This window comes from Lissotriton vulgaris, chromosome 2_1 (assembly GCF_964263255.1).
Source record: "Lissotriton vulgaris chromosome 2_1, aLisVul1.2, whole genome shotgun sequence".
NCBI lineage: Eukaryota > Metazoa > Chordata > Amphibia > Caudata > Salamandridae > Lissotriton > Lissotriton vulgaris.
In genome coordinates this window covers 414850258-414867479 of record NC_141687.1, presented here as the reverse complement: position 1 = coordinate 414867479, position 17222 = coordinate 414850258, and the positions used below count along the sequence as shown (strand labels likewise).

Here is a 17222-nt window from a genome sequence, read left to right as displayed (position 1 = left end):
TTAAGACTTTTTGAGCCTTTAACTGGTTTAGAAATGATGTAGTGCATTGTGTCCAACTGTAACCATACTGCTTTCTTCCCCAGTAGAGGTCTAATATGTCTCCTCTGTAATGGCAGGCACTGCATCAATGACCAAATTATATGTGCAGAAACCCAGGATGAGAAAGAAACTTCTCAATAAATGTAAAATCACAGCATTTAAAGAAGAGGCAGATTAAACAATTTTTTCTTTGGCAGGTGCAGATAGCCGGCATCTGTTATGAATGTTCCATTGAGCATGCAATTGCAATCCCCACCAAATTGGCTCTATTATTGATTTTCTGGCAATATTGATTACTTTGAGTCATTGTGGAGGCCACTTTGGAGAAGTCTCGATTGCAACAGCCGCTGAGGTTTTTGTTTTTAATAAATCGTTAGTGTAGACTCGGGCAGAGGCAAACAGGTTTGTGGGGGAATTGAAATGTTTTGCATCAGATTTAGGCCACAGAAAGCGTGTGACGATGGGCTGAATTGAGTCACGTGTCAGCTGAACATGTGCAATTTGAAGGGAAAATACCAGTCTCCTCTTGGCCAGTGTTCAGTGTTTTGTTTACCTACTTCTAGACTTCATCTAACATAATGATTTTATATATTCACATTATTCGATGCATCAGAACTGATTGACGGTCTACATTTAGCATGGGAACTGTGAACTTAGAGAGAAACCCCCACTCTGCCCTTAGTTTGCATACTTGCCTTTTCAGGTTGATCCTTGATGTTGCCACTGGCCACTTACAGCCTTACCTCTCTCTCTTCTCTGCAGATTCCCCTTGTTCCAACATGATGGGGATGCTGTCCGGCCTGCTCTCGGACTCCCAGATTACAGCTTCATCCAGCAGGGAGTACGTCTGGTCCCCAGGCGCAGCCCGCTTGGTCAGTAGCCGCTCTGGCTGGTTTCCACAAATCCCCAACCCGCCTCCTGGAGAGGAGTGGCTGCAGGTGGACCTGGGAGTGCCAAAGACAGTGAAAGGTGTGATCATCCAGGGGGCGCGAGGGGGCGACACCATGGAGAACCGGGCCTTTGTGCGGAAATTTAAAGTTGCATACAGCATGAGCGGCAAGGACTGGGAGTTTGTGCAGAACTCGAAGAAAGAGCAAGTGAAGGTGAGACCTGCTGGAGATTCCTTCATCCTTTCTGCATGTTTCTGAAAACTTTATCAAAGTGAGGGGGAGACATAATCATTTAGAGAGCTCGGATCCTGAGTGCCCGTGGGGCAATTGACAAGCAGCAGAATCCAGCTAACCGTATATTCTCCCTAAAATGCAAGTCTTTTGTTCCCAGTAGATATTCCAGGACAATTTGCCAATTTGATGGAGATTTGGGGCATTTTTATCCTTTTTTGGGCTAGATTTGTGGATATTTATTCCATTTTTTAGGAACATATGTTGTTCCTGGAGGGACTATGGAGATTACCTGCAGTTCAGAGAGATTTGGGCTTTTGCAGAGGGTCTGAAGGCATCTTAAAGGCAGTGGTTTTCAAGCATTTTGGACCTAGACTGACTCAAGTCAAGCAGTCTAAGATCCAAAGGAGTAGCAGATGCCACAGGGCACTGATGTTTACCAGTCTTACTTACTCCTCTGAATCTCCTCCTGCTGTAGATCTCACTATTTCACTTCTCCCAGCAGTCGATGATTCATTACTGTTTTTCTGCAGGACACAGGGGGGGAATGAGTGTTCCGCGACGGCAGCTCAGACGTTCCACTTAGTACCCCAGGGTATTCTGAGATGTGCATTTTCCGAGGTTCAGTAGATGCGGGTTGATGGTCCAAAATAACATTAGGGCTCCCCTCTAAAAGTGCATTTGTTGAGCACAATAACAAGAATGTTGGTTGTCTCTCTTGCAGCTGTTTGAAGGAAACATGCATTATGACACCCCAGAGGTCCGAATGTTTGACCCCGTACCCGCGCAGTATGTTCGAATCTACCCAGAAAAGTGGTCTCCTGCAGGGGTCGGGATGCGACTGGAAGTTCTTGGCTGTGATTTGATGGGTAAGAAGTTACATTTCATTTGGAGATACTGCACAGTACTGTGGCATTTACTGCAGGTGTGTATTTGATAAAGTAATATTAGTACTTAAAACAAACAGAGGATTTCATGTCTCTAGTAAGATGCAGTTGTGGCCTTTCATTTAAGAATCTAGTGCACTCTGGAGGTGCTCTCTTTGTTCTTAACTGCTTTATGCTTTGGAAGATTGGTGCAGGTGCTTCAGGCACAGTGACATGCCTGGAAATGACATAAAACAGTTCCTTGTCCAGGGATCCCTGATGTTATTGTCTGCGGGCTATGCCTTAAACTCGTTAATGATGTCCTGTTAGAGACATGAATCTCATATTGTCCCATAGGTAGAAGCAGCAGATCATTTAGTTCACCTTTTTCATTGCTTTCCCAAACTTGAAGTTTTGCTTTGCCCCCCATTATAGCTCCAGGACAGAATAAAACAGGACTAGATGAGCTACCCACATTTAACATTGAACAGCCTGAGCTATGTGTTGAATACGTCATCAGAATGAGCTCCTCACATGGGATAGCTTGATATGTGTGTTGAATACTTAGAACGTGGATGATTTACTCACACCTAACCTAGGCTAGTTTGAGATATGTGTTGAATACTTAGAATGTGGATAATGTATGCACTCCTAATATAGGATAGCTTGAAACGTGTGTTGAATACACAGAATCTGGATGAGTTTACTCACATCTAACACGGGATAGCTTGAGATATGTGTTGTATAGACCAAATCTGGATGAGTTACTCACACCTAACATGGGTCAGCTTGAGATGCGTGTTGAATACACCAAATCTGGAAGACTTTACTCAAGCGTAACATGGGGCAGCTTGACATATATGTTAGTTAAATCAGGTCTGAATAAGCTAGTCACAAATGTAAATGTACATGTATTTATATAGCGCAAATCGCCCACATCGCAGGCATCTATGTGCTTGCTTAGGGAACCCGTCCTGGTATTCCCCTGTGAGATACCCCGGCAGGGTATCCACAAGGTGAAAGCCAGGCATCCCGCCGCGAGGGGCCGTTGTGGAGATTAAGCGAGCTATTGCCCAGAGTCGCAGAGTGTGAACCCGTGAGTCGAGTAGGCACCGGAGCGAGAATTATCGAGTCCGTGGAATTCGGATAGCATTGGATATGTGTTGAACACATAATATGGATAGATTTACTCACACCTACCATGGTATGGCTTGAGATGTGTTAAAAACACTGAATCTGGATGAGTTTACTCCCACCTAATAAGGGTTTGCTTAAGATGTGTTAAAAACACTGAATCTGGATGAGTGCAATAGCTTTAGATATATGTTGCAAAGACCAAATCTGGATGAGTTACTCACACCTAACAAGGGGCAGATTGAGATGCATGTTGAATACACCAAAACTGGAAGATTTTACACACATGTAACATGATATAGCTTGACGTATGTGTTCAATGAATCAGGTCTGAATAAGCTAGCGACAACTAACATAGGATAGCTTGAGATTTGTGTTGAATATCCAGAATCTTGATGAGTTTACTCAACTTGATGTGGATTAGCTTGAAATGTGACAAATACACTGAATCTGGACAAGTTTACTAAAACCTGACACGTGATAGCTTTAGATATGTGTAGAATACACCAAATCTGGATGTGTTACTCACACCTGTAGATTGAGATATGTGTGTAATAGATCACAAAAACAATGGGTATAAAGACTACGCAGTGGTTCTACGCCTGAGTATGTGTTTGCGGATGCTGCCGGACTGAACGATTGTGTTCATGGGCAGAACCCCCGGGCGGCCATCAGTTCGAGTTTTTGAATTCTATAAACTCGTGAATGTTTTCCCATGATTTGTATGGGGACATTTCCTCCACTGATTTAGAGACATACCCAGCAGAGTAAGGATCCTAGTGACCGACATCTAGCCGGGCAACCCAAGGATCTAATTAAGACACGGGTAACCGGTGGATTTGACTGCGACAGTCCTGAAGAAGACCAGGGTGACCTTTCGGGGCACAAATCAATGGTCGAAACATGTTGACTCGAGCAGTGGTAGGAGGGAAGTCTTGAGAAACCTCATTTTCTCAACAAGACATTTTCCCATCCTTTCTTTTCTTTTAATCCTGATAAGGGTACCATAATTGGTTCTAATAAAGTAATTCTTTCTTTTGGCACCCCTAATCAGTTTTAACACACGTCCTTACTGCACTTATTTGTGTCGCACATCTGATCCACGGGGTGTTCCTCTACACACGGTATCACTTATGTATGTTACTCATTGTACGTATTTACGTATTATGTTGTACGTCTTGTAACGTGGAAATTTATTATGTTTTTCCCCTTCCCTAATGCTCCGCCCTGGATGTGGCTACACCAGGGCGTTTGTAGCAGGCCCTATGATGAAGCATGTCACATACTTCGGTATGTGAGTGAGGGCAGTTTTTTCCAAATTGGGAATTTCCCTTTGCTTATGTTGATGAACTCTTTATACCCATTGTTTTTGTGATCATAGTCCTTTTAGGGGGTCTGGGGTATTGGAGTATAAATAATTAGGCCCTCTCCCCTTGTATGTGTTTAATATGTGTGTAATAGCCCAGGTGTGAATATATTACTTGCAACTAGCATGGGGCAGCTTGAGATGTGTTGAATACACTGAACTGGGAAGAGTTTATTCACACCTAATATGCGATAGCTTGAGATATATGTTGAATACATTCCACTCTGAATGAGTTACTACCACCTACCATGGGAGAGCTTGAGATACGTATTTAATAGCCCAGGTTTGAATAAGCTACTCACAGCTAACGTGGAACAGCTTGAGTTTGTGTTTTCTACACCCGAAAGGTGTGGTGCAGCGACCAGAGCAGCTGACTCTGGATCGCGGAGTTCATGGTTCGATTACTCAGGTCAGCTTCTTGTGACTCTGGGCAATAGCTCCCTTAATCTCCCCGACGGCCCCAGCGCCTCGAAACCTTAAGGAGTGATATGTTTGTGCTTTAGAAACAGGAATTATTGTAATTGTGACTGGATCAGCCACTCACACATACCAAGGAGCAGCTCGAGTTGGTGTTGAATACGCCAGATATGAATGAACTACTCACACCTGATATAGGAATGCCTGAGTTTCTTTTGAACCTCTTTCAGGTAGGAGACCAAAGTTTCCAAACAGGGGCGGCCTTAGGCATGTGCAAGCTGTGCACCTGCACAGGGCCACCAAACCCCAGGAGCAGCCACGCCAATATATATCCCTAATATAATAATCCTCTGAGGATGGATACATATTTGCGTGGCGGCCCCTGGCCAGGGATTTGGTGGCCTCCGGCTCTGTTCCACTTCCAAACAACCTGACCACCCCCCCCCCCCTCTTCACTGGCCTCCGCGCCTTGCCCCGCCCAGACCCCCTCGTCCGGTGCCCCCTACCTACGCTCCCTGCCCAGGGCCGCCATGAGCCCAGAGCCGCCCCTGCTCCAAATTCACTTTGACATTGACTCTGGTGCATGGGGTGGAGGGGGGTCACTCCTTGAAAGCAAGCCTGGTGAAACCTGGATCTGCCTGCCAGATGTCTACTGATGAAGAGCTTCTATTTCCACTGGAAACCCCACATCTGCCATGTACGTCACCCATAACACCCCTACACCCCCACACTAGTTCCGTACACAGGAAGTTTAACAGAAAAGCTGCCCCCTGCCCTGTGCTCGTCTTTGCAACTTAATTTCTCTCTCTCCCTATATTTGTAATTAAGATTTCAAAGCTGCTGTAATCCCCTTATTAAAACTTTTGAGTGGCAGTAAAAATCCGCTGCACTCAAAGGAAGTTAAAGTTGCCGGAACCTGTGGATGGAAGAGCGGCGTGCCTCGGGGTTGACTCTCTCTCTTGCCCCTGCCCCCATCAATCCCTGCTTTATCCGGGCCTCCGCCATCCGTCACGCCGCCATTGATTGCCCGGCGCCCGGAGTGACCGCGCCAGCTGCGCGGCTTTGCACCATGCTATCCCGATTTCACACTAGGGAGTGGTGCAGGGCCGGACTGACAGACAGGGTTGCACAGGTTGGGGCAAGGTCTCTCAAAGGGAAACGACAGGAAAGACCGGCTCATGTCTTCAAATTACACACGTCCACGAGCTGCCATTTTTCATCAATTTATTTTTATTTTTTTTGCAAATGAGCACATTTTACACTTTTTTTGCTCGTGTTTTGTGAAGTGGGTCCACGCATAGAGAATAAGGTTAATCTACTCGGTGCCTACTTTGCAACCAGAATCATGTTTGGTTAGCAAAATTAATAGGTAATTTTGGAGTAAAGTTAAAAATGTAATTAAAGGTGCATTGGCAACATTTACAAAAAAAATCGCTTCCTTGGCGTTAGTATTTCATTAGCTTAGTGGGTTCCTTGGCGGCAGCACAGATCTGGCAATAGCTTACTAGTCACGAGCTGAAATCCTAATAGCGTTAGGGGTGCCATTAAGCTGGGTACAGATATGTGTAATTTATGCCTTCTGTCTCCTACTGAAGAAACCGAAGGTCTTTCAGAAATTCAAGAACAGCCTGTAGTGACAATTCCCGCGTGTGCGTTTCAGCACCAGCTTTTCGCTCCTTCTCTTTTCTCAAACAGTCGATTTTATTCTGTACTTGTTTCTGGGTCTTTTTTACTCAAAATACTTGGTTAGAAGGAGGTGCAGGCGTCTCCACTCCTAACGTTCGTCCCTCAGCTGTATTGTTAATTTTCTGAAAAACTGCTTTTTTCCCTTAGATTAATAAAAACCCACATGTTTAGCCTCCCTCAACTGTTCGAAAAACTTCCAAGATACCTTAAAACTAGAGGAAATGGCTCAGGTACTGTGACTAGGCCCTGACCAGGTATGTTTGCTCCCTGAAATGATGCCAGTGGCTAGAGACAACGTACTTAATTTGGGCTATATAAATTCTTCATTCATTCACTAATCCATCCAGTCCTTCATTCACTCACTCCCTCATTTGTTCATTTATGACCAGTTCATATCCTTCGTCAGGAGTCTCAAGAGGGTAGGATTTAAAGTTGGCAGAAGCCAAAATCACCCAGATGCTGAAGCCCTGTACAGACATGCCGGGTGATGCCTTGGCTGTCGTGTAAGAGGAGGAAGTGACTCCCGCCGGTGACTTTCGTAATATGTTTCGACTGGGGTGGATCCCTCATCGCAGTGGGGTCTTAATCGGGTGCAGTCTTGTTTGATACATCATGCTGCCATGCCTTTGGACTCTCTGCTTTCTTAGGAGAAGGGCTTCCCAGTAGATGTCATCTCTGCTGGAAGAGTCCCTGGACCCTAGACACTGCTCTTCCAAGGCGGTGCTCTTTTGAATGGGTGCATGGGGGGCTCTCCTGCACCATACTTAATGTCATGTCAGACTTCTATCCCAGTGAAGAAACCAATGTACCCATACCCTTTCATACTGTCCTACCTCCTCGACTGGGGGACGCATTCATACTCCAGACACGTCCTTTGGGATTCTACCAAGACCGTTTTAGCCCCTTCAAATTTAAGAAGCTAATTCGGATCCTGTCTGTAGCCCAGTAGTCTCAACGGCCTCCTCAGAAACACCACAACACTGAAATAAGGAAAACGTGCATTAAACAAATGCAAGCCAATGACGCCACAGATCTGCATACAAAAAATTAAGGAAATGAGTGGCACTCGCTTGTCCTAGGAGTGCCCCTAGCGCCTTTTGTGACTTTGCACATTGAGCTAGTTTACATATCGGTCTGAACAGGCCCCAGACGTTTCACCTGTTGAATCCTGGCCTGATCAGCAGATTGGTTGGGCCGGCTTGCCTTGTCATGTTGTAAGAAACCCGCGCAGTGGCTCTGAAACTGGCCTCCCATTGGTCGCCTCCCATTCCATTCATCAGTTGCACCTGGGGACTCCTGTGAGTCTATTTGTGGAAAAAGCAGGTGGAAATCTATGTTTTTAAATAGACCAATGTTGCTTGCACCTGCTGCTGTTCTACTCCACACTTAGCCACGCGTTGGACTTGCTTAGGACTTTTTTATTTTTTTACTTTTTTTAAATTCTCTAACGTTTTGAGGGTTTTAAAATTCTGTACATGTTTGGAACGTCTGCAGAAGTTGCATTATTTAATAAACACTCGGGGAGGGGGGCGTGGGTGGGGAGGGGGGTTCTTTGCTTGCCTGATAGCCAATGGCACCCTTTCTACGTCATAGGTGGGCAAGCCATCTCTGGTAGTGTGGCGAATCAGCTCCGTAACCTATTGCGAGTTGTGCCGTTCGCTCATTTTGTGCGGTATCGGTTGCGAGAAGCTCTTCCAGCCATGGTGGTTGCTGTGCATGCTGGTACATGCACTTTAGCGCTTTCCGTTGTGTGCCCAGAAATACAAGTACCAGCATGCAATGGGAAGTGCACGACTGCATGAGCTTTTCATAGCCGACACGAAACAGCATAACATGTGCACTGCTTCTCTGAAATTTGAAGTTAGAGGGCCACACTTTCAAAGAGAGTGTCTGGTTTTTGAAGTCCGATTTTTAAAATAAGACGCGCTTGAAAGGGACACAGAGCACCGGGGTCTGCTTTCAAGCATGACTCACTGCTTGAGTAGAACTGGCAGGGCAGTGTATCGCTTCGTTTTACAAAATATGAAAGAGATTAAATGTTTCTGTTTCTGTCATTGAAGTTTTGTCGGGGCTTTCCTTTGACGACCCCTCCCTCGCCGAGCCATGCGCCTTCTGTATCCCACACCCCCGGCCACCCTGCCCCTTTGAAGGTCTGAACATCTGGTTTTTATAGCTTTAATGAACGGAGGACGTCCAAGGCCCCCGCTGGGCGCGGCGCACCTTTTAATTTGTATGTGAATGAAAGCAGCTCGGATAGGGAGATGCATCTTTACCCCAACATGGAGGGAAGATGTGCTGGTCCCGCAGTGCTGGTTCTGGACTGTCCGGATGAGGCGAAGCATAGGGAATCCACCTTTAAAGTGCACGAACTGAGTGCCAGAGCGGTCTTGTTTTATGGCATAGCCGTCGTTTAAACAGTCCTGTTGGGAAGTGTTGCCACTGTCCCAGTGCAGCAGCATCCGTGAAAGTACCAGCATGTTCTCTTCAAGGTACTGCAGTCCTGTTGGGAAGTGCTGGCACTGTCCCGTTGAAAGTGCAACCGCATATGTGAAAGTGCCAGCATGTTCTATACAAGGTACAGCAGTCCCTGCGAGAAGTTCGAGAGCCCTTCTCCTTGAAGTATAGGACCACCGCTCAACATCCATGGTACAGTTCCATTTTTCAGAAAGGAGAGGAACAGTTGTAGGTGGGCACCTCAGTATGAGGGACAGCTGGAGGTGGGCACCTCAGCATGAGGGACAGCTGGAGATAGAAGGCTCTATAATAAGGCCAGTTGGAGGTGGGCACCCCAGCATGAGGGACCGTTGGAGGTGGGCACCCCAGCATGAGGGACCGTTGGAGGTGGGCACCCCAGCATGAGGGACCGTTGGAGGTGGGCACCCCAGCATGAGGGACCGTTCGAGATGGACATCTCCTTAAGAGAGACGGTTGGAGGAGAGTACCTCATTCGGAGGACCAGCTGGAGGGGGGACACCTCATTAAGAGGGACTTTGGCCCGTGGGCACTTCCTCAACACAGAGAATTGTTTTCGGGTACCTTCTTAAAAGGCGGAGCGGGGTCCCTCCTTGTAAGGAACAGGTGGGGACGGCTCCTCCTTATGAGGAACGGTTGGAGACTAGCACCTCTTCAACGGGGTCGGGTGAAGGAGGGTCCTCTTAGGAATCACAGCTCTAGTCCGCACCCCCTTAACAGGGACACTTGAAGATGGCCGCCACCAAGAGGCAGTGAGGTGGACCCCTCCTTACGAGGATCTGTTGGGGAAGGTCCCCTTCACAAGAGAAACAGTCAGAGTGTGAACCTCTGTGTTAAGGACAGATGGAGGAGCGACAGTTTGAGAAGGTCCTTGGCTTAGGAGGGACAGTTGGACATGGACACCTTAAATGGTATAGTTAGTGCTAAGCGCCTCGTTAGTGATACATTTGGAGGTGGGCACTTCTCTAGATGAACAGTTGTCCAGGGACACCGTAAGTCATCTAATAAAAGGAACTTATAATGTGTACATTTTGAAGTGAGCACCTGCTTTGCCAGCACAGATGAGGAGGGACCTTCATAAGGACAGTGGTAAGATTGTACCTGGTGTTTTGATTAATTATCTCCGAAGGTGCTTGTGTGCGGCTCTCCTCAGCCTGGAAGCTTGGAAGCCTCAACAACCGCTGCCAGTGTGCCTTGGTGAAGGCTGTTACAGTGCAGCTGTGCGTTGTAAATGGAGGCAGGTGCTGAGCGAAGAATCAAGGGTTTAATGTTACCTTCAGCGTTGAAAACTCATTAAAAAATAAAAGATGAAAGAAGAATAAAGAAAAATTCGTGCAGTAAAAATGTTCAAGCACCATCAGTCCCATAAATATATCTGTGCACTTCCATTGTGATATGCAGCACCAAATGGCCTCTGTTGAGGGAATTTGGGGGTTTTAATTCATTCGAGAGCTGCATTATGTTTCACAGCTGCAATTCTATGTAAAAGAAAAACCCTCAATTTCGTGAAGTTGTGGTGGATTTGAAATGTGTGTTCTTTGCTGCGTTGATTAAATTGTTCTAATTTAAACTTAAGTTTGTAGGAAATTATCTGAAAGATGAAACTGGCGAAAATATTGCCCTTCAAAAAGAAAAATGCTTAGCTGTAGCAAGAATATTTATCTAACAGTAGCAAATTCTCGAAGGCCCAAAATCGTGTGAGAAAAAAAAATCTTGTTATTATAGAGTTTAGAAAAGTTAGAATTGATGATTGATTTTTTTAAAAGTTATTTAGGAATCAGAGCTACCTTTTACCACGAAGGTAAAATGTTCCTGAAAAAAGCCGTCACATAGAAAGTTTGCACATTTCCCCCTACTCATCTGTAATAATGTCTGAGGGAGATAAGAGTGGGGCGTCTCTCATGTTGTTCAGGAGCATGCATGTTGTGATGCAAGTTCAAATACGGCAGCCAGGTGCTGCTCCCTCAGCCTGTATCATGTGCCTGAGTTGAATTGCTTTTGAAAGTTTAATTTGTTTGTTTTTTCCTAAGAGCTTTTCCTTGCGACCGAACCACAGTTAATAAAGTGCCTGTGACGGTTCGCAAGACTGGGCCAGACAACCCTCAAGCAGCCTGCTGAACGAAGGCTGCTAAAAGTGAGGCTCTTGAAAAGTGTCATCAGGCGCTTTGACATTCTTGGTAGACTTAAAAGTAAACTTGTCTGTGTCTCCGTCGAAGTGGCCTATAGATGTTTACCTGCATGAGCAAGACTTTAAGAGTGGGAACGTTGAGTCCCTTTTATTCCTGTTTGGGATGGAAAAGTTGGTGCCAGTGCGAGCAACACTCCAGCCTGCACCCTGGCTTCCTGTCCCCAAGAAGCTCCTACCCGAATCTCTCTGGAGCTGCCTTTCTGAGAGATATATACTGCTCTGCACTCACTACATTTTCCCACAAACCCTATGATGAAACTCTGCCCTTTTCACTCTAGCTGGTTCGGAGTCAGATAAAAAGACACTTCTCTCAGAGTGGGTCTCTCCGATGATAAGGCTGTTACCCAAAAAGGCCACCTGAAAGTTTGCACACAACTCAAGCCTTGGCTTATCTCCACCCAGCTTGCCTTGCTCTAGCAGTTTTCGGATCATGGGCAGAGCTCTTTCCCCCGCTCTTTTGATAGAGCCACGCGACCCTGCTGAGCAATAGAGCACTGTATAAATAACTTTAAGATACAATAACATGTAAGCCTTCACATTCTGCACAGGTTTCTTTGTTTCTGCTCTTCAACCTGTACTTCATTGCCCCCTCTCAGCTCCCCCTGTGGTTGTAGGGATATCCCGATTGACCAAAAGGCAACATGTAGCGATGTCACAAACCTGGCAGATAATCAAATAGAGAACCTCCTTACAAGTTTTATTTTGGCATTATTAGGTCAGCATATTTTGTTTTTTTAATTGGTAAAATCAGGCATGTGACGTCATTTTAGGAGGACTCCATGTGCTCAGTCATGGGCTTTCTCTTCTACCAGCCCAGCCTTTTCCGAAAATAGTGCATTGCCTCCTTCTTCAGTGTTTCTTTTTTTCTTATCTTAGACGTAAAACCCACTTCGGAGACCTTGAAGCCCACCTTGATGTTCGAAGAGACCACTACTCAGTATCCGACCGAAGAATACACGACGGAGTGTGGCGATAGCTGTGGGGACGAAGGTACTTTTTATTCAGCAGTTGTGTTTAATCCATTTTGTTTGTATGTTGCAGGTTTGTGTATGTCTCTTGGTGCCCCTACTGTTGCGACAGCATCTGTCGCTCTATTATCATGAAGCTTTAGAGACTCTGTCCTCCTGCGCGGCAATCAAAACAAACCCAAAGGGCTTCCTTTAATCATGAGATAAATCCTTTAATTAGGCTAGTGTCAATTACATGTGTGTGCTTGTGGTAACATCTGAAACAAAATCAAGTAAAATGGTCCAAACTGAAGGATGCAGCCTAAAATCTAATCTAATGTGTTTATATAGCACCCAACAAGCATCCTGGCCTGAAGACGCTTTGCGGTTGGGTGGGTTCACGTCACAGCAATCATCTCTGAATAGCAGAGATTTTAATCTCTTTGTGAAACTGCTCAAACATGTGATCTACCTGGGACATTGTGGTAGTCGATTCCAAAATATGCCTCCTGCCACTGAGAGTGCTTTGCCGCGCCTAGTGGTTGTCTTCAAGACTTTGGCAAGGAATCGTACAGTTCGACATGGCTGATACCACTAATTCTTCTTTTGCCAGTAGGTTGGGCTTATTCCAATGATGATTTATGCACTACCTTTTCAGTGATGGGAAGCCAGTGAAGGAATCAGAAGACAGGGATATGTACCGTATCACTACTGATACAGTAGTGGTAGTGCTTGAAATGGAAAAATAGATGTGCAGGTATCCTGTAACAGAGTACCTGCTTTTTTCTGCAAAGTGCCAGTACTAAAAGTATTAAGTCACTCTTGAGAAGTGCAGGTACTTTCTCTCTCCAAATAAAAAAGTGCTAGTACTCAGTAGCGGACTACAGGCCCATTTAAGGCACTGATCAGTAAGTGACTTAAACGTTTGTGGCATTGCTTGAAATGGAAAAATAGAAGTGCAGGTACTCTATACCAGAGTACCTGCTTGTTTCTGAGAAGTGCCGGTACTCTCCAATTAAATGTATTCTGTCACGCTCGAGAAGTGCCGGTACTATCCCTCTCAAAATAAAAAAGTGCTGGTACTCCGTACCGGACAGTACCGGCCCATTTAAAGCACTGGTTTGGGGGCCCCTCCATTAGTCGGTTACAGTTGTCCACTCAGTATCCCATAGGGGTTCTAACGACCATTCCCTTTTCATTTGTGTCAAGTTAGGGGCTTTGCTCAGTACTTGTGGAACTCACAACTCTTTTAATTGGTTGAGTTGATCTTTGATGGTGAGCATTTGGTCAAAGTTGACTTCCATAATTCGACTGCCTGCCAATGCTCAGTAGACATGTTTTTTCCAGCGTTGCAAATGAAAATGTATTTTTAGACCCAACCATCACCAGGTCGGTCTCTGGCATTCAGTGCTTACCAGCTCATGAATGACTTACAGGTAGGGTGAGCATTTGTTGGCAGCTCTTTGATTACACTGTTGTTGGAAGGCTGGATGAAGTGTCATCGGACCAAGAAAAACAGACTTTTCATGTTGTCCTGTCTGATCAACAATATACAGCTGACCTTAACCAGCCCCTTAGTCTATCACAGGAAAGGATCTAAGGACTAAATTTAGATGGGCATACATTCATCCATATTGCTTCCTTGGCAGCGTCAGTAAAGAGGCCAGAGATTGAATGGGCCCAGGAGCACACGTATATTTCCCTCTTCTCTCTCATTGCAGAGCATGTCCTGCTGCTGCTGCTCAAAATACCCAAAATAAAAGAGCAAAAAAAAGAACTGCTTCTGGGAAGGGTGCATAAGGAGTGGGCACGTGTGTGATTGAAAAAAGATCAGAAGAAGCCATGTTTGTGGGCAGGGCTTGCGTGGCGATGTTGAAAGCTTCATTTGCCGTTTTTAATTGGGGGTTGAAAGCAATGTGGGAAAGAGCAGAGGAAGTGAGCAGGCAGACACAGAAGCCAAACAGTCTGTGTAGCTGCCTTTAAAAGAGCACTAATTAGTGGCGGAAATGTCAGGGGGTCTCGAGGAGCCCCTGCAGGATGCGGTGACGGGGCTTATCAAAGAGGCATTGAAAGGGTTGGCTCCCCCAGTAGGCAGCCTGTCTGTCCTTTAGAGACATTTCAAAGACATGCGTGGGCAGACCTGGGCTCTGTGAGGGCTCATGGGACGGTCAGGTTTAATTCCTTCTGCATTAAGATCACCTCCCTGCCCTATCGCCCAGCACTGTCACCGATCAGCATCTGGGCTGTGTTAACTTATGTAGTGCTACGTTTCATTAAGTTATTAGCTGAGGTATAGCGCCTTCTGGCATTAGAATGGCACCGGGCGACTACGGATTCCCCATAGCGTCCCAGGCTGCACAGAGTACCATGCTTATCAGAGGTGGGCGCGCCTATTGAGAAAAGGGGTGAGTTGGGGATAAATGCTGTTAAAAGGCAGACGGGGCTGGGCAGGGTCTCTTAGATGTCAGGGAGCTGGAGCTTGGATGCCTAGTGCTTGGGTGGTAGGCCCTAGTTTTGGGTTGTGAATTCTGGGCGAGGCTGTGTGTGTGTGTGGGGGGGGGGAAGGGTAGGGGGTGGTGTGACTCAGGAGAGTGGGACCTTGTGATTATGTCTATTTTTAATGGCGTGATGTGTTTTGTAGAGCGCTTGCAAACCCCGAAGGGTTTCATAGTGCCAGATTCAATTCATGGTGGATTAGTTAGCGTGTGTGGTAGTCAATGGGTATATTGTAAATGATAACTTTCTCCTGGAACCCACTGGCGCGTGGAAAGTACAAACTGGACGGCCTTGGTCTATTCGTCGCTGCAGGCTCTGAGATTTGTTGAAGGAGTTTAGGTTCAGCTGATAAATTCTCTGATCAAGTTTCTCCCCTGTTCTCTCATAAGGTTCCCAGTTACCAGCGGGATTCAACTGCAACTTCGACAGCCAGGAGAGCCTGTGCACGTGGTCACATGACCACACGGCTGAAGGAAGGTGGTCCCTCCAGTCAAGGAACCCCTGGATCAGTAACTCCGAATCCATCCCTGGTAAGTGCAGCTGTGCTCTGTCCACTGCATCACGCACACACAAGGCTTAGTGGAGACAGCCAGTAGGGTAGCTCGGTTGTCTGAGCACCAGCTGCAGACATCTTATGTCCACTGAGAGCTTTCCTGTACCCTCTTCTTTCTAGCCCCTTTTCAATGATTACGTCCCTACGTGCCAGCACGTGAAGACATCCAACCTCCAACGAGCCCAACCTTCACAAAAGCAAACACCCCTCTTCCTCTGGCCATAGAGTCACCAAGGGCCAGATGTACGAAGCATTTTGTTTGCAACCGGTAAAGTGCTCTTTGACATGTACCAACCCTATTTTCTGAGTTGGTAACCTATTACCGACTCCCAAAATAGGGTTTGTGAGTTGCTATTAGTAAAGTGGGTGTCGAGGGCGTCCCTGCCTAATAGCAAGTGTCCCTTCCTAATAGCGAGTCGCACTGGTATGTAGGATTGTTTTGGAACAAGGAATGTGCTCGTAAAAGATTTGCAGTTACAAGCCATTCGCAAATGGACCCTTTCCCCTTTGTGAATGGGGCTCCAACATTTTTTAGGAGCAGGATGGGACCACTGCCTGCTCCTAAAAAATGAAAAGGTAGCTTTTAATTATAATATATTTTTAAATGCATCCTGTTTTCCTCTAACCGCTTAACCGAAGCGCGAATTCTGCAGTGGTGTGGCGGTTTGAATGAGTGGGTAGGGCCACGTCGGCCAACGGAAGTGTGCAGCACTACCGAGGTGGTGCGCGCCACGGCCGTTGGCTGACGCATGCAGCGAATGGGTTAAGGAAAACCAGCAGCATTACATAAAAAAAATAAAACATTCCTTCATTTAAAAGGCAATCACTGACATGGTGGTCCCTGTGATTGTAGCCATTCACAATGGGTCACAAACTGCGACCTGCCTCATGAATAGTGATGAGGCTGGTCCATTTGCGACCTACCACAAATCTCTAACATTGTCAAACACACTGTTGCAGATTGCAGTTTGAGATTTCCTAATAGCAAATCGCTAAAACTTCGCTATTAGGACACAGCAAACATGCAATTTCAAAGCGCTCTGATATCTGCAAAGATCTTGTCCGCGCTATATAAAACTTTCAAAATAAAAAAAATAAAGTACATCTGGCCATTGCTGCTGCTGCTGGGGGCGGGGAGTAGCAAAAGAGAAAGTAGCTTGTGTCATGAGGGACACTGCAAAGAGAGATCGGTTGTGTCCCAGGCCTTGCTGCACAGGCTCTTTTACAGAAATCATTCCCAGTAACTACCAGCACCATCCTTAGAGGTGCCAGGGTTTGCCAGCGGTGAGAGGGATGCATCCTCTCCTCAAAGTGCATCCAGGGTGCGCTAGTCCCATTACCTCTAATGGATACACCCCTCAGTTCTGCAACATGGTTCCTTTGTTCATGAACATACTTTGCATACTCCTGCCACCCGACGTCTTGATCCACAATCAGTTTACAAAGTTTGTAGATTAACCGGTGGAGTCCAGCAGACCCCATGCTGTGAGCCACTGAATCTCTTAAGATCCAGGCGTATTTTCAGATTGACTTTATTTTAATTAGCAACAGGCCTCCTTCTATTTTTCCCCTCTGAACTCTTCGATTCATGTTTTGCTCCTGGATAAACCTGGTTTCAATGAAAGACAACTGGAAGCAAACGTTGCATATGGCGTGCAGCCACCCGGCACACCTGAAAGCAAAGCTGGCTCCAGAGCTGGGCCATACACCAGCAGGGCCAGGAAAATTATCCCTGGAAGAGCCAAATGTGTCCCATTGGCTACATCACGTGGGCGGGGGGGGGGAGGAGGGGGAGTGGGGGGTATGAGTGAGGGGGGGCGTCATTGTCCTTTATCAAGGACTTCGAAAGTCTTTCCACTAACCCTGCCTGAGAGAAAGCCTCTCCAGTCAGACCCCAGGGTGGAGCCGGGCACACACCGCGAGGCCGGGCGCATTGT

At 46.4% G+C, this 17222-nt stretch overlaps 1 protein-coding gene across 3 annotated transcripts in view; it reads left to right on the top strand.

Moving 5' to 3' along the window:
- The window catches only part of NRP2 (neuropilin 2), a 172254-nt gene that overhangs the window by 118122 nt on the left and 36910 nt on the right, over nucleotides 1–17222 (top strand). For all 3 annotated transcript variants that reach the window (XM_086955302.1, XM_086955304.1, XM_086955305.1), the window contains exons 9-12: nucleotides 802–1142; nucleotides 1885–2029; nucleotides 12166–12279; nucleotides 15122–15262. In XM_086955302.1, the coding sequence (XP_086811428.1) occupies nucleotides 802–1142; nucleotides 1885–2029; nucleotides 12166–12279; nucleotides 15122–15262 (741 nt within the window). The remainder of the gene's footprint in view (nucleotides 1–801; nucleotides 1143–1884; nucleotides 2030–12165; nucleotides 12280–15121; nucleotides 15263–17222) is intronic.